The following is a 25,192-nucleotide window of genomic DNA, read 5'->3' as shown; positions in this document are numbered from 1 at the left end:
ATTTATTATAAATTTATTTTAAAATTATTATAAATTTATTAAAAATTATTATAAGTGCATGCCAAATTCATCTTAGTATTGAATTTTATCACACTGTATTTTCCTAATCTCTGCTGTTTCTCATGTGCATATCCTTGGGAGACATGCAGTTCCTTGGTTAAATTATTCTTACATATGAGGGAGATTCCATTCCATGATCTATGAGAGGACCTCCATCAATGACCCCTTTAGTGACCTCCATTGGGCACCTCGGGAGATCTACAGAACAGCTGCTGTTAGACTGAAGTACTCACTTATTTGAGGTTTAACACTTAGGCAGCAGGACTCTCCCCTCCTGTGTGACAGGCACTCTGAGATAACGGTAATGGGACAGGAACAGGAACAGATAAAAGCTTTGGCCTTTGTTGGTGCATTTTAGCAGGAGAGACGTGAGCATTATATTCATAAGCTTTTAAATATATAATACAATAGATGGCAAGAGAAATGGTAAACCCACAGACACACATCCATGTACACAACTCACGCACATGCACACAAGTGCGTGCACACACACACGCACACTCACACATGCGTCCATACACACACACACTAGCACACGCACACGCACACACACACACACAGAGAGAGAGAGAGAGAGAGAGAGAGAGAGAGCGAGATAGAGAGAGAGAGACACTCATTCTTTTACACAGGACCATCAGAGACATTACAGTATTAATGCGATGATTAAGCAGAGTCCTACCAATGTGAAGAAGGAACTAAGTATTTAGGAAACAAAATTCCAGAAAGAAGGATCAACAAAGGCAGAGTCCTGGGGCAGGAACTGTGTATAACTGGCAACAATTAGAGTTAGCCAGGAAGTCAGCTATTTAGAGTACACTCGAGCAGAGATGCACATTATCTCAAGCACAACCAGGCAGGTACTGTTCTGGGGACCTCCCTCACTGTAGAGATGAACTACCTACAACAGCTGGGATTGTGTAATTTTATCCAATGTCTGTGTGAGCTTTGTGTCAGCCTGTGTTAGCTTTGGCACTGTGATAGAAACACAGAGACAAGCTTCAGGGTTAGAGTTCTTCAGCAAATTACACAGTGATGATCTGCTGCAGAGAACAATCTAGGTAGCAGACAGACAGACAGACAGACAGACAGACAGACAGGATTGTGAGCACTTCAAGTAACAAAGAGGAGTTCTGGGCAATCAAAGAATGGTTTTAGCTGTTATTCCATAACAGAAAGTCAAACCCATCAGCCAGCCAGGGTTTTTCCTGTGTTGATACAGATGTGATACAGATGTGCTGTGAGAGCAGCTAAGCTCCACTCAGTGTCCTGGGCAGCTTCCGTCCCCATTACAGATGAACCTCTTCCCAGAGAACTGGATTTCTTACCATTAGAATTCGTAAAATCAACAGTCTGGAGGGCCTGTTTATTTTTAATGCATTGCACATCCACCTTGCATTAAATTATTCTCCAAAAAAAAATTATTCTCCAGGTTCTTTTAAAAGCTCATTCTTACCTGCTTCTAGTTTGTGAAAGGCCTGAGACAGAGGGTGAACATCTGTTACGGGTATCTTGTAGGTCAGCAAGGAGAAACACCTGGGAATGGGAGCACATTACAGTCAACTGTTCATTTCTAGGTAGGGATGAGTATCAAGATGAATCTGTGTGTTGTCAGCCACTGGGTTTTAAAAATCAGACTGATACAAGGTAATATACAGGTTAAATATGAAGTTATTTACCAATAAAAGCTTTGGAAATGATTGAAGAGAACTAGCTGTTGTAGTCATTTCTAGAAAGGACACATTGTTACTAGTTATATTCTGACCTAGCCCAGTTAACTTAAACCCATTACTTGTTAAAATACAGAAACTGAAAGGTGTATCCTTAGACTAGTCTAAATACAGCTGGAAAATAACTTCAGATGAAAGATAGGTATTGTCACCATAAAACTAACTTGTAAGGTGATCTAAGGCTGGGGAGTGCGGCAGGACAGTTGTGGAAAGACTTAAACATCTAAGAACAGGAGGGTTTAGGCACTTTCTTTGTGCTGCCTCTGACTTCAACCTTTGCTCCAGATTAATAATGTGGTGTTCCTAAGTAACAAGGAGTCTGGGCAGGCGTCCAGGCTGGCCGTCTTCAGATCAGACCACCCTCTTTCTTTCATATCATTCATCATATTCCCACATTTATCCAAGTCTATTTCTTTATCTAGTGATACCACAGGTTGGAGAGTAAGAGCAGGTTTTGGAATATACCTTAGATAATCATTACATTTGCACTGTGTGGAGATGCAAATAACAGGTTTGTGTCTTGTTTCTCTGATGTGCTCATCCCTCTAATTTTAAATTCAGTAGCTGCTTTCATCTTCTGGTCCTGTTCCTGACAACACACACACACACACACTCATACAGACACGCACACACATACACATACACATGCACATGCGTGCCTGTATGCACACACGTCTATACAAATGTTTATGTAAATACATGCACTCCTTTATAGTCTCCATTTTGAAGCAAGAAAATTATATTAAAGGAAGACTCCTTATTTTTTTCCTATTTCCTGGAGAAAGAGTCACACTTTCCTGGGTAGTTTTCAAATTTCTTATAACCCGGAAGACTGAACCTTCCTGGGGTCCTTCACTCTCACTGTGACTTGCCATCACAGCGCTAACAGAAAGCACAGAGTGTGAAAAGCATCATGATCCTCTCTGTCAATGACAGTTCTCTTTACCTGTCCTGGCGTGCAGCCTGAGGAAACAGCTTTAGAATCTCCCTGTGAACTAATGGCTCTTGAGAAATTTCCTTCACTCTGAGTTCCAGAACGTAATCCTTGCCAAATTTCCTCTTCAGATGTTGGATTGAACCGATGCATCTGTGAGTAGGAGGCCATGATAGAAGAAAAAGGAAAACACTGTCATTGATTTTTTTTTTTTTGTTGCTCTTAATTTCAGAGGTATTAGAAAGGGGTATCAGGGAGGAAGACAGAAGGAACAAACTGCTATCCGTGACTTGCTCTTTCTACAGACAATCCCAGATCAAGCCATTGAGAAAGGCTCACCTCAGCCTTCCAGACACCATGATGGCCGCTCGGTCACACAGAGCCTCTGCCTCAGCCAAGTCATGTGTAGACAAGAGGACACCCTTCTCATTGTCTCTAACAGCTGCCTGGATTGTCTGCCTTAAGTCAGCAAAATGAATAGAAATTAAAACAAAAAAGCAAAGAGTCATGGGAAAGATAAAGGAATAGAGGGAAAGGTGACGAGACACAGTTTACAAATCATATTCATATATTGAAACACAAGAGAAACGAATATTGGCTAGTTCGTTTTAAATAAAAAAAAGAACGTTTTTGATATTTTAGCTGTGTTCGTGTTATTACAATTAAACTTTAAGAAGACATTTCAGGGGCTGGAGAGATGGCTCAGCGGTTCAGAGCACTGGCTGCTCTTCCAGAGGTCCTGAGTTCAATTCCCAGCAATCACATGGTGGCTCGCAACCATCTGTAATGGGATCTGATGCCTTCTTCTGGTGTGTCTGAAGGCAGCTACAGTGTACTCATATAAATATTTTTTAAAAAAAAAAAAATGGAGTTTTCCTTGTCTTTTGGAGATGACAATTGAAATAATGTTGAGATAAAATAATGTTGACTGTGTGCTGCTTCACCTGGCCTTTAAAATTATGGTAGTTGGAAAAGTAAGGGGATTGAGAAATAGATGAAAAAAAGAAGGCAATGGCTTCTATTGGCAATGGCTGGAACTGTATGATGGGTATAATGAATTCATAAGTAATTCTATATTTGCATCAAATAGTGATAACAAATAAAATAACATTTTAAATGGGAGAGGATACTGGGTACTCCCAAATGTGAAGTTAAATTAGGGTTTTATTAGCCCAAAGGGCAGTTCACAGAAAGTAGAAAAAAGCTAAAATGCTATAAATTGAGTCAGTAAATTGACAGATTAAGTGAAAATGAAAACGGAAATTATGTCAGCAAGTCCAGGCTCTTTAGAAAGACCGCCTCAGTGGTAAAAATAAATTGTTACAGAATTATGCATAACTAAAATATAAAATTAAGAGAACTGGAAGTTAGCTAAGACTTCGACAAAAACACCTAGAGTTTATGTTGAGCCAAAAACAGCAGGCATATAGAGCATTCAGATTATTCATATGTTGAATATATGTTTCCCAAATGACACAAACTATCTCTGTAGATAGAGTATGGGTGTTGACTGTGTTAGGAGGTGATGGGATTTTTTTTTTTTTTTTTTTTTTTTTTTGGTTTTTTAAGACAGGGTTTCTCTATGTAGCCCTGGCTGTCCTGGAACTCACTCTGTAGACCAGGCTAGCCTTGAACTCAGAAATCTGCCTGCCTCTGCTTCCCAAGTGCTGGGATTAAAGGCGTGTGCCACCACTGCCCAGCCTGAGGTGATGGGATCTTTAAGAGGTGAGGTCTAGGTGGATGATCTTAGCACAGCAGGGGCATCTCAGTACCTCCCTCATTCTCCTCGCTCCTTGACATGTAAAGTGACCAGGGCTATCATATGTTCCTGCCATGGCATGAAGCCCCAAAGCCATAGGGTCAACTTGACATAATAGAGTAAATCCCCCAAACCTTCAGATCAAAACCAATCTTTTCCCTTTGAAATTTGATCCGCTGAAGTGCTTGCTAACCTGGCTGCTGAGAGGATATCAGTACACAGCAGAAATCACTAGGATCAGAAGCCTGAGATAATCAACTCAAAAGTAGAAGTTTATTTTGCATTAATATTTTAGTGGTTCTGCCGGGCGGTGGTGGCGCACCCCTTTAATCCCAGCACTTGGGAGGCAGAGGCAGGCAGATTTCTGAGTTCGAGGCTAGCCTGGTCTACAAAGTGAGTTCCAGGACAGCCAGGACTACACAGAGAAACCCTGTCTCGAAAAACCAAATATATATATATTATATATATATATATTATATATATATATATATAATATATATATATTTGGGTTTTTTTAGTGGTATATATATATATATATATATATATATATATATATATATATATATTTGGTTTATATATATATATTTTTAGTGGTTCCAAGCCGTGTTAGATTAGACCCATTGCTTTGGGCCTGAGGCAAGGCAGAACACCATGGTAGGACAAGGCATGGAGGAAATTACACAGCTGCTTTCTTCGTGTGCTAGGAAATAAAGAAGATACTAGAAAGCAGAGTCTTGGTGTCTTCTTCAAGGTCAACTTAACCCCCTTCACCAATGTGATGGTTTGTATATGCTTGGCCCAGGGAGTGCCACCATTTGGAGGTGTAGCCTTGTTGGAGTAGGTGTGTCATTGTGGGCATGGGCTTTAAGGCCCTCACTCTAGCTGCCTGTTAGTCTTCCGCTAGCAGCCTTCAGATGAAGATGTACAACTCTCAGCTCCTCCTGTACCATGCCTGCCTGGATGCTGCCATGTTCCTGCCTTGAGGATAATGGACTGAACCTCTGAACCTGTAGGCTAGCCCCAATTAAATATTATCCTTTATAAGACTTGCATTGATCATGGTGTCTGTTCACAGCAGTAAAACCCTAACTAAGACAACCAGGCTCTACCTCTTAAGGGCTTTAGCTAGCACCCCTCAACAGCACTGCTAGCTGGGGACTCAACCTTCAAAACACAGGCCTGTGAGGAATATTTACCACCCATGCTACAGCATCTAACTAAGGGATCTGTTTGCAAAGATGTTATCGATGCAGTTTTACATGTTGATCACTGTGGGTCTGGGCCTACAAGGATTCTCACCACACTTGTTGTTTCCCGGACACATCTAAGCCTGTAGATGGTTCATCCAGAATCAGGACAGGTGAATTTCCCAGGATGCTCAGCGCAAAGCATAGCTGCAATGCAGAGGAAAAACAAAAAGTTCCTCCGTTTGCTTGTGTACCACATACACTCTTGGAAGGGCACCGAACACCACACATACCTTTCTAGTCACTCCTGCCACTAGGTTCTGTGCTTGGACATTCAGCTGGTCGTGTAGTTTAAAAGCATTCGCTAATCTGCGAGAAAAATAAGACAGGAATATCACACTAAGAGAGAACTTTAGGGAAATGAAATCACCCATAATTATAAAAACACTGTGGGGAAGGATGGTAGTACTGATCTCAAAATTGAAATCACGATAAAGGTTATTTCATTATTTTTTTTTTTTGCCTCATGAGATTATTTTTGAAATAATCTAATTTTTATATTGTTAAATGATCTAACTTTTTAAAAAACAAATAAGAAACTAAATTGATGGTTACTCCTTTTCCATTTTTTTCATTAGAATCCTGAAGACAGTCATGAGTATAGACTTACTCCTTCTTTGTCAACTATTGAAGTCAATGATTTTTTTAGCTCCAATGCTCAGGTACAAAGGGAGTCGGGTGTGGTCTCTCATTTCAGTTCTACCACCAATGCTTTGAAAAGGCCGAAATGCCTGCCTGCTCCTGTTCCTCACTAGTGAATTCAGTGTGAATAGCGCCTCCTGCCTCTTGACAAAGGGAATTTCTGGAACCCTCTGTCATACCTTGAAATGGCAATGACAGCATCCTCCTTCCTCAGCCCCTTCACGGCAGCATACAACTCCAGGTGCTCCTTCACCGTGAGGATGGGCCATAGCACGTTCTCCTGAGGGCAGTATCCAAACTCTGTGCCCTGGCCCTGGTGACCCACAGCTGAACTTAAACCTTTCACTTCCACCTACAAGAGAAAGCAGCTTTACTGAAGGTGTGGGAAGCCCTTCTGCGCACAACCTGGAAACTGCCACATAGCTGGCGAACGAATTCCTAGACTATCAGAACAACAAGCGTGTGACACAGAAAGTAACTCATATTTACTATGAAAAGCATAGTCTACTGATCTACGAGCACAATTTCACTTGTAAATGGGGTGGGAACAATGAAAAATTCAGGCGGCATCTGGGAAGCTGTAGTGAATAAAAGGGTAGCTCCTGGTAACATTCCAACTCCTGTCTTAAACTTTCAAAGAGCATCAAAAACAATAAAAGGAAAAAAAACCCGTATATCTCCAACAGCAACAAAATTACAGTCCTACAAATACATAACATGTTTATTGTGATCATAATATTTTGTGGAAATAGAAACAATCTTCATTTTTGTTACCTCTCCAGCTGTTGGCTTTGTGATCCCAGCTATCATCCTGATAGAGGAACTTTTACCAGCACCATCGGGTCCTAGCAATCCCAAAATTTCCCCTGAAAGAAAGAATAAGGCTATCAGTGTTGGAAACGAAGTGCAGATTTACATTTCTCAGTGAAAGCTTGAGAGAGCGGTCTGTACATCTCTCGACTACAGTAACTCACATTTAAAATATACACGACATACATCCTGAAACCATACTTTTAATTCTCATTGCAAAAATGTTATCAAAAGTGTATTAATTTGATACATCAGGCTTTCCCCCTTGTGATTTTCTGGTTCAGTTATTTTCTATAGATGTGAGAGTTTGTAACTGGAGTGTCCATACAAATGATGTACAAACCTTAGAAGGCTGGAACGCTATTCTTACGCCAAAAATAAACCATGTGCACCCTAACTACCATAATCTTCCATCTGAACTGATGTAAACCGCCCCTTTTCAAATTTATAAACAAATATCAGTATGTAATCTCTACAAAATAGGAACTGTCTACAAAAAAAAACCCTTTAATAACATTCTACTACTGTGGAGTTAAAGGCAATGCTTCTTCTGTTTTAAAGAAATGTTCCTATTCTAACCCTGCGTGACTCCATCCCTCCCTCACACCGATACATCTGCTGGACTCTTTGCTTTAGACTCAAACCACTAAGGTTTGCTGCTGTGTCAGTGCTTGCCATTGCGGTCACCACCTTCTTGTCACATAGATCTTGACTTAAATGTCACTGTTCAAGTAAAGCCTTCCTTTGTGCTAACCAAACCCAGTTCCAAGTCAATCACACCATTGCACATGCTTCGGCGTTCCCCATAGGACTTAGGTAATAATTGATTTGTTATTGATAAAATATTCTTATGAACTCCTTAGAATGCCAAATCCACAAGGGCAGGAAGTTTCCCTTATTTTTCCTAGAACATTCCTTTACACACACATAGACACCATACATATACACCATACATATGTATATATGTATGTATATGTACGTACACACCATATATATACACCATATATATGTGTGTATGCAAATGAGGAAATAAGGGCTACCACAAGTGAAATTATGCTTTAGTTCAAATGTTCATTTCTAAAAACAATGGTTAATGGTTTGTTGTATGCAGACCTGTATTCCTGTCTACTCAAAACACTGAGGCAAGGGGATCACATGATCAAGACCTGCCTGAACTACAGAGTAGGTTTCAAAGGTTTAAAAGTTGGCCATCCTCAGCAACTTATTGAAACTATGCCCTAAAACAAGAAGTAACGAGAGAAGCTAAGAATACTGAAACAGCGGTAGAGTACTTGATTAACACACATGAGGCCCTAGGTTCTAGTCTCACAATATCATAAAAAGAAGCAGAAGAGCCCAAGTGACTGAGCCCATGCTTCAGTCCCACTTGGGAAGGAGAACAATCATGGGAGGCAGAGAGGGATCTGGGTGGGAAAGGGGACAGAGAAGGAAAAGGGGGAATATGATCAGGTATGGGGTGGGGCGGGGGAAGAGACAGGAAAGAAGCCCTGAGGGTCATCAGAATAAATGGAAATATGCAATCTGGGGGTGGGGTGGAGAGACCCTCTAAAATGTACCAGAGACCTGGGAGGTGAGAGCCTCTCAGGACTCAAAGGGAGGGACCTTAGATGAAATGCCCAACAGTGGGGAGAGGGAACTCAAGGAGTCCACCTCCAGGAGAAAGACAGGGCATCAAGTGAGGGATGGAGCTGCCATCCCACAGTTAAAACTCTGACTTGGAATTGTTCCTGTCTAAAAGAACTGCAGGGACAAAAATGGAGAAGAGACTGAGGGAAGGTGGCCCAGTGACCAGGCCAACTTGAGATCCATCTCAAGAGGAGGCTTCAAGGCCTGACACTATTACTGATGCTATGGTGTACTTACAGACAGGAATCTAGCATGGCTGTCCTCCAAGAGGCCAAACAAGCAGCTGACTGAGACAGATGCAGATATTTACACCCAGTCAGGGACCCCTATGGTTGAATTAAGGACCCCCTGGAAGAAGCTGAGAAGGAGGGCAATCCCATAGGAAGACCAGCAGAATCATCTAAGATCTCTCTGAGATCTTTCAGACACTGAGCCATTAACCAGGCAGCATTTGTGAACTGGTCTGAGGTCCCCAACACATATAGAGCAGAGGACTGCCTGGTGTGGCCTCAGTAAGAAAAGATGTGCCTAACCCTCTAGAGACTTGAAGCTACAAGGAGTGGGGAGGCCTGGCAAGGGGGAAGGTGCATCCTCTTGAAGACAGGGGGAAGAGGAATGGGAAGAGGAACTGTGGGAGGGTGGGCAGGGAGGGGGCAACAACTGGACTGTAAAACAAAAAAGAAAAGTAATTTAAAAAAATTTAAACAGTAAGTTTAAAAAGTGATTGTCCCAAACCTTTATTAACACAAAAAGAGATGTTCCTCACTGCCACTTTCTTTGTCCTCTTTGAACAACAACGTTTCTTCTGACCTGCGTACTCTTTGTGCAGACAGCTGACGATTATGACCGGTTTCTAGGAGAGATGGAAATATGGTTTTCCTCTAAACTTCAGAGGTGTTACATTCTCTTGTTTTCATAAACCAAACTGTATATGAATCGAGAGTGACCATTACCACTGTTACCATTATAAGGCACATTCATTGACATACAGAGTCTCTGTATACAGTGTCTCTGATTTCCAAACACACAAGGAAGCCCCAGAACACAATGGAAGTCAACTCACTGTCTAGGCAGAAGGCAAGTGGAGAGATTATAGCATCTCAATCAGATAAAAGAAAACTCTGTGCCTGGAAATAAAGCTTGGTAGAATAGCACCTGCCGCGCAAACCTGAAGTGTGGTTGCATCTCCTGGTCTCTATTAAGCATTTTACAGCAAATAGTACGTTCTTCAACTCATGAGGTCTTATTTTGTTCTGAAATTATAATTCTAGTTATTAGAATACATATTTCTCAAAAGAAGAATAAAAATCATTGTATCTTAAGTTCTTTCAGTTTCCAGAACCTTCTGGGGTATCTGCATATTTGGGTATCTACAAACTTCACATTTTTAAAAGTTAAAATCAAAAAAAATTTAAAAATTAAAAAAAATTTTTAAAGAAGTTAAAATCAACATTTTGAGCCCTTATTCTGAGAGATTCTTGTATGCTTTCCAACCTCATTTAAGTTCAGAGTGCTCAGAGCATCAGATGTCCTCAGTCTTTCTGCTTGAACGTCTTCGTCTTCATCTATTGGTTCCTCTGGATTTGGCTGAACATTTAGATTTCGTGGAGATATCCTGTGAAAAAACAACCAAGTTACACACAGACCTCACATTTTCAAAGCTTATTTTCCATGTGATTTTACCAGCTTGCTTTTTTGCCAAACTGGACAGTGGTGATTGCCACTCTCTGTGCTGCCTCAGCCTTACATAAAACACTCATCCAATTGATCAGAATCTCTTTCATGATGTGGTCTCTCTCCTTACAGCATTTTTGACCTTTAAGGCCAGTGTTTGTAGGAGGAGCTAAGGTGGGAGAAGTAAAGAGAGGAAAAGGAGGAGTAAGGGAGGAAGAGGAGAAGGAAGAGGAGGAGCTAGGGGAGAGATGAGATGAGAGGGGGTGGGACATGGAGGCTGATGTTCACTTGTCTGTAGTAGTCAAAGGTAGTTGGTATATCTAGGTTGGGTATTGGGTTACACCTCTGATTGTAAGGGCATCTTGTTATTGATCATCACCAAATATATAAGCCTTTGATTAATCTTTAAGCATTAGAGTCTCGTTTTTCTACCAGGCCAGGTGGATGGTGGGATGGTCTGGGCAATGCCCAGCCTTGCAGAGACAGCATGGAAGACTGTCAGAGCCATCTCCCATGCTGGCATCTCGTGGGTGGCAGGGCTGGTGTTTCTGGTGGGCTGTTTCTAGCTGCAGTGCCCACATGGCCTCTGGCCACTGAACATGGTCTGATCTAGCCAGAGGCACCACAGCCTAGACAGTCAGATTAACTGGTGGCCGCTTTTTAAAATAATTACAACAGTGTTTGTCAGCATATTATCAGGTGCTGCCCCTCGTCTCCTAATATTCAAGTCACTTCTACAGCCATCAGTCACTACAGCCCTGTCGCTGTCACATCAGATGTTTGTTTCAGCATCTTTTACTGCTCATACTTTCCAAAGTCCCCTGTGTAAAACTCCCTCAACTCAGTTGTTAAATCTCTTCTTCCCGTCCCTTTTGTTGACAGTAAACTAAAAAAAACTTTGGCTACAATGCCAGTCATTGTATTGCTTGCATTGCAAGTAGAAATCCTTATCAACAAACTGAAAGGGAAACCACTTCACTAGAGATACAAAACTGTGACCTCATCTGTGAAATCAACTGTCATCCTAACCTGAAGATGGGATCCTTCTGTACCACATTCTTCCCGTATTTCAGTTCCAGACATCTCAGGACAAAAATGAACAGCAAAGTATGAACGTAAGGCTAGGAGCAAAGGAAAAGTTTCATTTAGACATGAATCATCTCGCAAGTAGAGTTTCTAAGAAAAACTGTTGCTTGCGTATTCACGGTTATTTGGTACCCAATTTTTATAAGATAGGGGAGAGCACACACTACACCAGTTTAATCTGTCGCTTTCCTACGATTCACAGCTCATACTTTAACAGAGTAAATTCTGTTCTGTCTTTAAATGACCCATAGCACAACTGGCTCTTCCTGCTGTGTTATGAACATCAGATCCGGGTCATCTTTCTTTCTCAGCTTGCAATGCATCCTCACATGTTCCCCCTCTGCTCCTCTTAGCTGCTCTTTTCATCCCAGGAACTACTGTCATGCTTTCCACAGTTAAGTTTGATCACTGCACTTTGGTTAAAGGCACCCAGTGGCTCCTTAACCACTCAAAGTTGCATTGAATTCCTTAGAGTTCTGTAGAACACCATGTGGACCAACTCTGCTTTAAAATTTACCACATTACTGTATAATCTGGTTCTGATTAAACTTCTTTTTCTTAGATGATCCTGAAGTAAAATAGAGCCATTCTTGCCACTACCTACTAGAAGGTCTTTTAAGTCTCTGCTGACCGTCTGTGGTGGTTAGAATGAGAATGGTTGCCCAGCCAGGCTCATAATATATGAATGCTTTGTCCCCAGTTAGTGAAACTGTTTGGGAAGGATACGGAGGTGTGGCCTTGCCAGAGGAGGTGTGGCCTTGCTGGAGGAGATGTGTCACTGAGGCTTTGAGGTTTCAAAAGCCCACACCATTCCCAGTTAGCTAATGTTTTAAATCTTTTTTGTGCTTGTGAATCCATTGTAAATCTCAACTACTGCTCCAGTTTGATATCTGCTCACATGCTTCTGTGTTCTCTACCCTGATGGTCATAGACACATCTTCTGAAACTTTAAGCCTTCATTAAATGTTTTCTTCTATAATTTGCCTTGGTCATAGTGTTTCCTACACCATTAAAGAGTAACTAAGATACTTCTCCATCTAACACAGTATTTACTGTCCATTTAATTTACCTATATACTTCTAGACTATGAACTCCGTGAGGGCACGCTTGGTGTTTATTGTTGTGCCTAGAACATCATAGACAGATAGTATGGAAAGACAATAGCTTCTGTCATCCTTAAATCTAAAATAATCATTTATCCGTTCACTCATAATTAATCTTGTCTTTTATTCATAATTTGGAAAATCTGCATTGCACCTGATTTTTTATGCTTTCATATTTAGATGCATGATGGTGTAAAGAAGAAGCAAACCAAAATCAATACTATACTGAATTCTCAACCTAAATGCACACAAAAATTTATCTGAAGACTAAAATTCAGGTCTGGAAGCCACCACTTTATCTAAAACTGTATTAAAAACACTTTCAGAGATACAAAGCTTCAGACAAGACCAAATAGTTATATCGAGGAATATCTATCTATCCATAGGGCATGTAGTGAAGCAGAAAGTCTTACTATCAGGCATATCAGAAGATCAACCCCAGATAAAGCATATTTGACTTCTCCAAATTCTTCGTAGTACTGGTAGGCTCTCTGAAAAGAAAAATAAATGGTTAAATATATTTTCTTCACAAATCACATTTGAATAATATGCATTTTGCATGGTGACTATTTTCTTCATTAAACTCTGTTCTGTGTGCACTGATGACACATACCTTAGAGAGAAGAGGAGCACCCCAACTGAATATCTTTTCTCAATATGAAGATAACCTATATCTCTTCTGTTAAAAAAAAACTTCTGACTTAAAAATAAGAGCATTTATTGAAAACAAAACAGAGAGCAGTGCTTACATTGTGTAAAGTTTAGGAATGAAGGTATTTCTAAGTTTCTCACAAAAATACATTCACAGGATCTGTTCTTCTCTCAGTGATGGCTGTTTTCTCAATCAGAACATGTAGCCCTTGACATTATTCTTTTCTCATTAATCTGTTATAGAGGAAGCAGGTCATTACTCCTGACTCCCCTGATTTGTGTGTGATGTCTACTTCTGTCTTAGAAGGAAAATACTAAGCAAAAGAACCAGGTATGGTCATAACTTCCAGACCCTGCTTTGTCAACAGTAAATAATAATAATAATAATAATAATAATAATAAATTTTAAAGGTATTTTTGTAGACAAGTTTCCCCTCTTTCCCCTAGAAGATAATTAATGAAACTTGCTATGTTATGCTTAAAATTATTTCATCTAGAGCTGTGAAGATTCCCAAAAAATGTGATTCCAACTGAGCTTCTGTTGACATGCATGATACACAGTTTCTCTGACTCTCCATGGTCTTTGATCTTCCAAGGCCTTGGGTTTTCTCTGCAGGACATGCTTATTTTTTTAATCCCCCACGAATTCTTGCTCATCCCTTAGGGGTGTCATTTCTCCTGAATTCTCTGGCTCCTAAGGGCACCAGCTTGGCTTTGCAAGCCTTCCCCAGCACTTGGCCTGTTGCGATTGTCACCCCCAGGTCCACTTAAAACTCACTATGGCTTGCTTGAGGTCCATCTGTGTTTGTTTCTGCTGAGCTCTATGATAAAAGAACTGGACAGTGTTGCTCATTGGGTGTCCCTAATCACTACAATAATGACTAGCACAAAATGGTGTTTAATATGCACTTGCCAGTAACTGAATTGCCAGTATTGTGTATGAACTTACCCTCTGTCATTCATAAGCACCCATTGAAGTAGGAAGTTCTGTTGAAATCTGGCTGTAGCTTCTAATAGCATTCAACCATGTGTACCATTTTTGCAAAGTGCCTTAGGCACAGTTTTTCAACAGCTCTATCAAGGCTTCTTTTCATGCCAAAAAAATCTACTCACTCTAAGTCTGCAGACTCGGGACCTTTTTCACAACTTGTGTAAGCATCGCCACCATTCAACCTCAGAGCATCTAATTAGCAAGAGCCATCCCTCCTGTCCTTTGGCTTTCGCTCTCCAAGCCCACTCACCCACCTTTTATTTCTGTAGATCTAGGTACAGAAAATAGCTTATATATTCAATATTTTTACAGAACAGTTGATGACTTTTCTTACCAGTTCCAAGACAATCAGGAGTGCATTCAACGAAAAGGAAGGAACTAATATCATGGCAGAAATAAGCACTGCTTCTCTGAAGAGGTCAATCATAACTCTGTCAAATATAATGGTTATGACCTACAGGGCAAGACCAAGAATGACAAATGACACATCAAATGACAGATTCCACAGTTTTCCATATAAAAATACAAATACAACTTTCCATTTCTGAGACTAAAAGGGAATGGTTTTGTTAATAAAAAATATACAGAAATGTTATCTTCCCAATAGAAAATTAACTTTATCAGCACATGTTATTTATACATATTATGTGTTCTGTATGACCTTCCTTTTTGTAATAGGGGATGCTGAGTCGCACCACACCTAAGGCTCAGGGAACATTGTGGAAGAGGGGTTGGAAAGACTGAAAAAGCCAGAGGATCAGAGAGTTTGCTGTGAGATTGTTTTTCCTAGTAACATCACAAGCTATGATCATGGTCAACAACATGACCACCCAAGCATGAGCTGAACAATCATGACACCAACTAACATGCCAAACCATACAGGGCAAAGCCCATGAAGACTCAACCCTACTCATAGAACTGTAGGCAACTAAGTAAATCAGGGAGCCAGAGAGGTGGTGCTCCCCAGAGAAGAGCACACTGACAGTTCTCCGATGCCAGATGGCTAGCCCTGAAAAGATACACACAGACAATACTATGCGGACTGAACAGGTTGTATTTAGAAATACATGTATAAATACAAACACACATATGCATATAGTAACAAGTGATGAAAACAAAGGCCATAAATTTGAAGAAGAGTGGGGAGTGGAATGTGGGAGGGACTCAAGGGAGGAAAGGAAAGGATGAAATGTAATTAAATTAGAGTATTGAAAAGAAGTAAATAAATGACATAGAACTGAATTAGAGAATACATTCCTCCAGCCATTAATCAGACTAAGAAAATTCTTTATAGATGAAAAAGACTAGAAATTTAGGGCAAAGCTAAAATGACCAAATACACTTTCCTGACTCAATCCAAGATAATGATACGCACACGCCCAATAGGGTGCATACATTGCTCTTCAAATCTTTATGCCTTCCCAGGATGATGGATCATTCACTAAAAGCAATTTGGAATAGAACCAAATTCCTTATAACTAAATATTAGGCTGGCGCATAATAATGATCTTAGATGGAAGTTCTGAAGGACTGCTCTTATTTTGCAACAACACCAACAATCTCTCTCTGCCAAAGCATAGTACACTTGTCCTCATTTATTTTTCTCTTCTATCACGTTCCAGGGCAGCTTTACATAGGTTTAAAAATATTTCCTACTTTTGATCACCTGAACACCTTTAGTATATTTCAAATCATCACAGTAGAACCAACAACCATATCAGAATCGCCCTGTTAAGCTTCTCTACTGAATGTTGGGTCACAAAGTATTGAGGCATGCTTCTACTGTTTCTAGTGAATGCCTGCCTCTTCATCGGAGAGTTTGGTCTTTGCAAGCTTACATAAGTTATGTGCATAAGGCCATAGGTTGGGTTTTTTTTCCTCTTAACATATAGCAAAAGTGCCAAGCCAGATGAGGATCTTATCCCAATCTTAAGTGAGTTCTTTGAAGAGACAACAAAAGGAATGCAAGAGCCCCAAGATGCCAGTTACTTGGACCTGAAGGTAAAGTAAATAAAAGAGAGTCCTTGAGGGCGTTGACTAGATCATTCCTACCGTCTTCAAGGCTGATAATAACACACTTGTCAACAGCCATATTGACCTTAACCCTGAAATACTTAACCATCAGTTCCAAGAAATAATTCATTCAGAGGTGAAACCTAAGGGATCAGAATGGTTGCTTTGCTCACCTCTGCTAGACATATGAAAGAGCATTAGTCTAAATAAAAATCGGGTGAGTTACAGTAAGACTATCACTAATGTTATCTGTTCTGCATAGTCAGTATTGGGGATAACTGGAAAATGTCAGGAATTCTGTTAGCTAATCAAAGTTGTCTTCAAGTGACTGACTCACAGATTCCCATGGCTAGCCTCTAATATGGTACTCTGTAGTACTGTATGTAGCTTCTCTACTTAGGATGGATTGTGAAGATGAAGGTAAAACTAATAAATGCCACTGTTGAATGCAGCCAAATCCAATCCAAAGTCATAAAATACAACTGCTAAATATTAATAAGGTACAGCAGCCAGCTCTGTCCACCCATTTTCTATAGAAATCAGTGAGTGGCATCAGACAAAGTATATTTTCTCACAGATGGTCTTGGGTTGGTGCCTCTCATAGTTTCAGGACTCGCATTTGTACGATATGGACGATAAGTCATTCAATCCTGTCTTGGGAATATCCGCTTAAAGGCAGCATGAATAATGTTCCCAGGTCTTCACTGTATATAGCAAGGTTTCCCATAATCTCCAACATGCTCTCCATTTTCATATCTATGTCTATGAAATGGATGTGTCTATTAATAAGTTATTTGACATAAGAAAACTTCAAGTCCTTTTTGAAGTTCTCATTTGAACTCTATTCAAAGTGCTATTTGGGAATTCTTCAGAAACATAACTTACTCATGAAAGTTACAATTCCAGGTCCGTTTTTCAGGGTAATTTTAATCTGAAATCTTTGTGAACAATAATCATTTGAAGTTCAGGCTTTACTGGACTTGTGGGATAATTGTATATGCATGAGATGCCTTTGGAATAGAATTCAAATCTTTACAAAATGAAGTGATGTTTCATGTGTACTTTACATGCATAACTTTAAATGATCCATTGGGAAGGCTGAGTACATTTTGTTGTATACTTGCCATCTGGCAGGAAACCATCACACTGAAGTTGGCTGTGGCGGTATCGTGTCAGCTTTCTAAAAATTGGGGCACTGGATTTGAATCTTTAAATTTAATCTGCGTTTTTAATTTTCCCACTACCCAAGACAACAAATGACTGTGCTTAATGACTTAATGACAACAAATGACTGTTCATACTTACAAGAAAAAAGCAAATTGACCAGAGGCCACTGTTTTTTTTCCTTTTGCCAAAAACAAATGATATCACATATGTCAAGAAGACAAGAGAAGCTGCACAGCCAAATGCAAGAAAAATCTAGAGATAATTGAGATAATATCAGTTAAAATAAAACATCTGGAGATTTTAAATTATATATGTATATATTAAAATATTTTTATTATACTGGTAAACTGCATGTTGTTAATTTTATCAAACCTTCTCAAATATATGGATGACTACCGTTGCATTTTATTTTTTATTACTGTGTAGAATTTGATTGACGCCACACTACTTACGATAGATAGCACAATTTTGCTTGTCAAGTGAATGTGCATCAGTTTTGTCGTGTATAATGTGAAGTAGCTTGTGAGAAGAATCCCGCTGAAGAGGGTAATGTCCACTACTGCCTGCCCACACCAGTAGGCAGAAGGGTAAAGGCCAGAAATCCACAGTTGGGAGTCAGCTTTTTTCTGATGAGAAAATACAGAATGTACATCAATTCAGTTAAATTGCAAGGTGTTTTTGTTTGGTTGGTTGGTTTTTGTTTTGTGGGGATTTGAAGGCGGGTAGTCTATTACATAGTGAAGCCTGGCCTGGCATTATGTATAAAGAATAACCTTTAACTTCTGATCTTGTTTCCATTTCCCAAATGCTAGGATTGAAGGCATGGACCACTCTTCCTGGCTTATCATAGACAATGATCATACCATTTGCTTTATGCATGATCTACATCTGAGCCCCTCTGGCATGGTTCTTTCTGCTGAGGGCTGTGTTGCAGGACATTTGATCACACTGTGAACCCCAAGATTGTGAACTTGAAAAACATTGTTGTGGTGCACACACCTTTAATTCAAAGAGCTTCCTGTAAACATGATTAAATAAAGTCAACAACTGGTCAAGTGACAGAGAAGCAACCAGTTGACAAAGAGTGAACATAAGAAAACCCAGGAAAGAGAAAGAAGGATCTTCGAGTTGAAGGATATTTAAGACAGTATGAAGTAGAAGAAAGAGCTCTCTTCTTTTTGGATGATGGAGTAGGAAGGTCAGCTGGGTGCTGTCTCTGCTTCTCTGAGCTAGGTAGCTTTCACCACAGAGTCTGACTCCTGCATTTTCATTTGGTAAATTGAACGTTTGGGATTTTGTTTTTAAAACAACAGGGCTGCTTTACTGTGCAGTCTTTTGTGCTTCTATATGAATTTTAGAATCACTTTTCTAATACTGTGAAAAAACTATGACGACAACATTCCAGTGATTGAATTTGTTAATAACCTTCGCACAATAGGGTTTTTATCAAACTTTATTCCTACCTGGAGAGTTACACTTTTTTAAAAAGTGTATTATATAATTCAGTACTCATATCAAGCCTATGAGATTGATTTTATTCTTAGCTCCATTCCCAGACATTATCTTGGGAAGCACTTGAATTTTGAATCTTGGAAAATCATATCAAATTCATGTCAAATTGTGTTAAAAATCTGCATTTGCTCTCATATCCATTTGCCATCTTTAAAGTAAGACAATACCCCAAGAAGGCAAACAGATTAACCTTGAGCACATCTCATGCTCTCTGAGGTTAACATGACATAAAGTTAAGGTATCAAGTGATTTTGTGCTGGGAAGTTTCATCACTGTTTACCAAATGGCTTCATTTTTTTTTAATTTATTTTTTATTTTTAAATTTTTTTTTTAAAAAAATCAAGGCCAATGCCAAGTTAAACCTAATAAGTTCAGAGAAATCGTTCCAGCTAACAAACAAGAGAATGAAGTAAACAGATAGAAAACATAAGCATTATAAAATGGGAATATTGTCATTGGAAGGAGCACAACACATTTCAAGATAGGAAGACATGAGGACAACTTGAACATATAGTGGATTTCCAAATCCACTTCTGTCTTGGGCTTCTGTTTAGCTGTGTTAAGTTTTCATGAGATGAAACTAACACTGGCATTGGGACATACTTCTTTGCAATTTTAAGGGATAACAAAAGAACATTTGTTCAATATGAATTTTGACATTAAAATTTTCTCAACATCAAAAAAAAAAAAAAAAGATAATACCCCAGATTCTGTTTGAGAAACAGCCCTCTCTCATTCCAATAGCTACTGGGATTTAAACAGCTCCTCCATTTAATTACCTTTAGATAATAAGAGAAAAGGCTCCCCATGCCTTTTCATCTGTTTTCTTTCCTTGGTGTGTGTCAAACTATGTTGTGATTGTTGGAATTCTGTCATCTTAGGTCGTGAAGTGAGGGTTCATCTTCAGAAATGTCGAGAGTTATTAGGTTTGGACATCTTTTAGGGCCGGAGGCTGGGCTCTGGCTGCACCAATGAGCTGGAGTTAGCAGTCTACACTAAAGTGCACATCAAAGGGACAAAAAAATACCAAAAGGCAGAGAATAGGGATTTGATCAAAGCAGTCACATTGGGAAGAGAAGAAACTGATAAAAAAAAAGGTCTAATCTGAGATACTGACATGAGGTTTAGGTTTCCATAGAAGCCAGTGGTATGCATAACTAAACAGGCACAGTGAAGGTGTTGGCCATTATGGACCTGCTGTAGTCTCAGCTCCATCTCTCCAGCAAGGTGGTCTGGTAACGTTGTAAGAGCTATGTGAAATCTCTATCTGGGGGACAAGACCCTTTTCTGTCTGGCATCAAGATTCGGCCTTTTCCTTCTCCTAAGATAATTTCTAGGAAAAGTTTAATTCTTTGGCGATTATTATTTTACTAGTCTGATCAACTAAAGGATGTTGGGGAACCCTACTATTAAGGTAGTGGTGCCCTACGACTGGATGGCATTCTGAGCTCTGCACAAAATGGGAGACTCCACTTCTCAGTGGGGCTCCCCTGTCTCTGCCTGTCTTTGTCTGGAGAGTGTCCCTGAACACAGGTGGCTGGTCTTGGCTGGCCTTAGCTGAAAAGTGACCTTGTACAGAGTCTCTGCAAGGTTGCACAACCCAGAACACACGTCCACTCTGGCTTCCTTGCTCACATGATAATTAGATGTTGTATTTTAACAGCTGGTTGGCCAATGAATGATCAGGGGAGAAAATAGGGATGGACTTCCTCTCATCCAGGGGAAGGGGAAGAAGAGAAAGGAAATAAGGATTTGCCATGAGGAAAGTCCAGGAAAGACTATGAGAAAACACCTGCAGACCAGAGAGCCAGATTAACACTAAAATGCAAGTATCACTAGGATTTTGACTGGGAGGTAGCCAGATTGGCTTAGAGGATTAAAATAGAATAATACTGCTCAGTTGTTGTGCCCTTAAAGATGGTTAAATAAGTATAATAGTCTAGTCTTAGTTATTTGGGAGCCAGCTGGGTTAAGACGAAAACTACAACATTTATGTAAAAGCTACTAACACTGTAAAAGCTACTAATCTCCTACCAATCCTATGATCCTAGGCCTTCAGAGAGCAAGCTGTCTCACAGCATTTATTTTATACACCTATTGCATGCACCAACATTCTTGCTTTAGGAACAGACCCCTCTCCTGTTGGAATCACTGCTGGGTGTTTGTTAGCAGTGAACCTAATGCTCTCAATAATTCCTGATTCCTGGGAATGATTCTATGAGATGTCCAATGATAGTCTCGAGCACTTGCTATTGTGAAACAAAAAGTGGGCATAGTCAATGTATGGCAAGCCCATGGAATGTTAATCTACTCTTTGATACATATGACATTTAAAAAATGGGTCTCAATGTTCAACTTAAATCAAAGATTTCTGACTGACTCCTTCATGTGTACCAAGCGCAGGGCTAGTGGGTCTTGTCATACTGAAGATATAAATTCACTTTATTTGCTTGTCTTTAAAAATGTATTACTAACATTGATGAGCTTATGCGCTGCACATGTGTACATGTGTAGGGGTGGTTGAAAATGCAAAAAAATTTTAAGGTAAATTAATAATATATTACTATTGAAAATAATTACACATTCTGTTTAAGAACCCTCCAGATCCAATTCCCTAACCATGTTTTGTCTGGTACACTGATGTGCAGTCTCAATTTAACCCATGAGTAATGAAAAGATCTCTAAATATTTTCTAGTTCTCATGACATGAGGTCACGTGTGGGGGTTTCCAATAACAGTGTTCTGTCAGCTTTTGAAAATTTTAGACTCTAGATTCTGGATCTTTAGATTTAATTGATATTTTTTAATTTTTGTAAAACATAAAATAAAATCGTAAGAAAGAACCATAACAGCTAATGAGCTGTAGAGAGACAAATAGTAGGTCTAAAATAATAAATAGAAGTCTAATGAAGGATGTTTAAGAGTTGGAGGACCAAAGAAGTTTGAATCAAGACTGCATCATTTAGATATGACAGGAAAGCTGTACACATGAAATGGTATAGCTGATTAAACAAGACTTGAACAATGACAGCATGGGTTGGCATGACAACAGAATCGGGGTCATTTCACAAGGCCATGCCCTTAGAGCCTTAGATAAAAAGCTGCAGGCATCTCACAAGGCCAAGACCTTAGATGAAGAACTATAGGCTATTCATGTTTACACACACACACACACACACACACACACGTATACATAAACACTCATATACATATATATGCACACATATATACATATGCATGTGTGTCTGTGTACAGAGAAAGAGAGAGAGAGAGAGAGAGAGAGAGAGAGAGAGAGAGAATATCAGTCTTCCCCAAGAATAAGCCCTCCATAGGTTATCCAACCCCAAGTGGTCAGCCCTAATCCCATGCACATGGGGGCAACACTAAGGAGACTCGGCAGATGGTATGTATTTATACACTCATTCTCGTAGATACCTCAGAGTAAGGGAAAAGGAGACTCCGAACTTGAGATGGCATGGGAGAAGTTGGGGGAAGGGAGAAATGATGTAAATAATTCAGTATTTGTATATGAGATTTTCTTAGAAAAATGCATTTTTAAAAGATCATACCACTAAAAACTAAAATTTTTAAAAAAGCCTGCTGGGGTTGCCGAGATGGCTCAGTGGTTAAGAGCACTGGCTGCTCTTCCAGAGGTCCTGAGTTCAATTCCCAGCAACCACATGGTGGCTCACAACCAACTGCAATGAGATCTGATGCCCTCTTCTGGTGTGTCTGAAGACAGCAACAGTGTACTCGTATACATAAAATAAATAAATAAATCTTTTAAAAAAAGAGAGAGAGAGAGGAAAGCCTTACAAGTTAAAGTAGTACTAGTACTAATTAAGGTTATTGTTAACCTGGCAGATAAAATAAAATTTCCTTTTTCTGTGAAGGTTAGTGGCTCAGGATGATGACAGCAGGCTTATATAAATCTTATATGATTTGTTTCGATGAAAGATACAAACAAACACAAAGAGAACATAAAATTGTAATTTCCAGAGTGAAAAGGGAGTCTAAGTCTGAAATTTGATCTTCCATGTCCACCTCAGTGATTGTTTTCCTCGCAGCTAGGAAACAATTCATCCAAAAGGTACATGATATTCTTCTCTGAAGATTTAGAATAATATGACAATCTGAAAATCCTCATACGTTCTACCTAACTTTGAAGTAAGAACCTTTTTCACATTTTAAAAATAAGCTTTCTGAGGTTCTGGAAACAATTCCAAACTCCACTGTGTAAATGAAGGCCATTTTTTCAGTGGTTGCTGGTGAGCCCGGTGTGAGCACATGAGATCCAGAGGTTTGACCCTCTCTGATATCTCTTAGGCCCAGATTCAAGACTTCGAACTGGTTCACCCCAACATCTACCCCTTTGATGAACTACTGGAGTATGTGAAGGGGTCAGTTTTACAGATCCAAAACTACAGGATCTCCGTGACACAGGCCAACAACAGGAGCCCCAGTGAGGCTCCAGCAATGATAGAGTAGCAGAAACCAGACCAACAAAACATTGCAATGAACATTTGCAACGAAGTGTGGACAAAAGGGGAGTATTCTGGGAAACACAGTGACATACACACTACGGCTTCTACAGTGGTTTTTTTTTTCCTCTGTTGGGAGGGAGGTGGCAAGGGTCAGGGGTGGGTAAGAGGGAAGGGGAAGGATGTGCAGGATTGAGGTGTGTGGTGTGAAATTCACAAAGAACCAATAGAAAGGTTTTCTTTAAAAAAAATACAATTGTTGAAATTATTAGGATCCCCTACCCACACTTTCTTACTTTATAATCACTGACGCTGCTCATGGCGATATGTGGCGCGAGGCTGCAGACAACAAACAGTACGAACAGGAAAGCTTCCAGTATCCCAAACCAAACTATCACGATGTCCTGCAAACACAAAAGGAATTTTAGTGGAAAATCAAAGTATCATCTATCATCTAGAAAACTATACTTCTCATTTATCATGAGACTTCAACTCAAAATACAAAAGAACCCGAGGATATTTTAGGACCTGCTTTAGAGTATATATCCAAAAGAACAAGCAGAGGGCTTTTAAAGAGATATCTTAGACACCCATTTTAATAGTATCATAACAATTACCAAGGGGCAGAAATGACTCAAATGCCATTAGTAGGTGTGTGAAGAAACAGAACTACGTACATACATATATGCATAACAAGCACTGCTCAACTTTAAAAGGAAAAAAAAAAATCCCATCAAATGCTTCAAGATAGATCGGCTTGGAATATACAGTACGAAGTGAAACACACCAGGCAAAGGGTACAAATGCCGTGTGTTTCCGTTACATGAAGTATGTAAAATAGTCAAGTCCCTAGAAACAGTAAGCAAGAAGGTAATTACCAGATAGACATGGAACCATAATGCCTCCCAAGCGTTATGTTTAGTCCCAGAGACTAACGCTGATCTTGTTTTCCTTTTTGTGTAGCAGAGGGTGACAGTTGCTGCAGAGACTCACAGCTGGTTACAGTGCTGACTGGGAATAAGTGGTTACTGAATACTCAAACCTACAGAAGACACCTATGTCATCCCATCCAAAGCCAAAGGAACAGACATAGAAGACAGGGTGGAAAGACTTTGACAGTCAGAGGAGGCAGAGGAGCACTAGGAAATCCTGTCTCCAGGCTGTCCCAGGCCACTGCAATCACAAGCATAAGGTAGCTGCAGCTTCCTGCAAAGCATCCACATACTGGAGGGGATGCTGAGTCCACTTGGGAAGAAGAAGGAGAGTTGACAGAGGTGGAAAAGGAGTAAGAGAGGGTAATTAAAGTGAATACAGTCACGGTGTGTTCTATATGTATATAAAATTGTCAAAAATAAATTGAAGTTTCTTTCAAAGCACAGAAATGGGAAGTCACTGTCATTTCTGGAATGGGTTGACAAAAAAAGGAAGTAGCCATCTAAAGCATGATGGCATTTTCTCTGTTCTTCTAACTCTCACCAATCCTATCCTTCTAGAAACTTCCTAAAGCCAGGACTGTGAAATTGTAGCTTGTGTCTATCTCTACTGCCATGCAAACAAGCCAAGTGGTTGAAGGCAAAAGTCAGACAACACACAACAACACAGAACATAGTAATCATCCTTACGGTCAACAATCAAATATGAGTAACGTAAGCTGTCATGTTTTTAATTGTTCGAGATCAGCGGATGTA

General features: G+C 39.8%; 1 protein-coding gene across 3 annotated transcripts in view; it reads right to left on the bottom strand.

Moving 5' to 3' along the window:
- Positions 1-25,192, bottom strand: part of Abca6 (ATP binding cassette subfamily A member 6) — a 60,766-nt gene that overhangs the window by 3,152 nt on the left and 32,422 nt on the right. For all 3 annotated transcript variants that reach the window (XM_076935538.1, XM_034507292.2, XM_076935539.1), the window contains 15 exons: positions 23,801-23,908; positions 17,964-18,137; positions 17,650-17,763; positions 14,666-14,785; positions 13,103-13,180; positions 11,530-11,621; positions 10,321-10,441; positions 9,562-9,679; positions 7,144-7,235; positions 6,549-6,721; positions 5,961-6,036; positions 5,780-5,874; positions 3,061-3,180; positions 2,734-2,874; positions 1,514-1,593 (listed from right to left, as the gene is read on the bottom strand). In XM_076935538.1, the coding sequence (XP_076791653.1) occupies positions 1,514-1,593; positions 2,734-2,874; positions 3,061-3,180; positions 5,780-5,874; positions 5,961-6,036; positions 6,549-6,721; positions 7,144-7,235; positions 9,562-9,679; positions 10,321-10,441; positions 11,530-11,621; positions 13,103-13,180; positions 14,666-14,785; positions 17,650-17,763; positions 17,964-18,137; positions 23,801-23,908 (1,702 nt within the window). The remainder of the gene's footprint in view (positions 1-1,513; positions 1,594-2,733; positions 2,875-3,060; positions 3,181-5,779; positions 5,875-5,960; positions 6,037-6,548; positions 6,722-7,143; positions 7,236-9,561; positions 9,680-10,320; positions 10,442-11,529; positions 11,622-13,102; positions 13,181-14,665; positions 14,786-17,649; positions 17,764-17,963; positions 18,138-23,800; positions 23,909-25,192) is intronic.

Source organism: Arvicanthis niloticus, chromosome 6 (genome assembly GCF_011762505.2).
Source record: "Arvicanthis niloticus isolate mArvNil1 chromosome 6, mArvNil1.pat.X, whole genome shotgun sequence".
NCBI lineage: Eukaryota > Metazoa > Chordata > Mammalia > Rodentia > Muridae > Arvicanthis > Arvicanthis niloticus.
The sequence above is the reverse complement of the archived record's forward strand: the minus strand, read 5'-3'. Positions and strand labels throughout refer to the sequence as shown.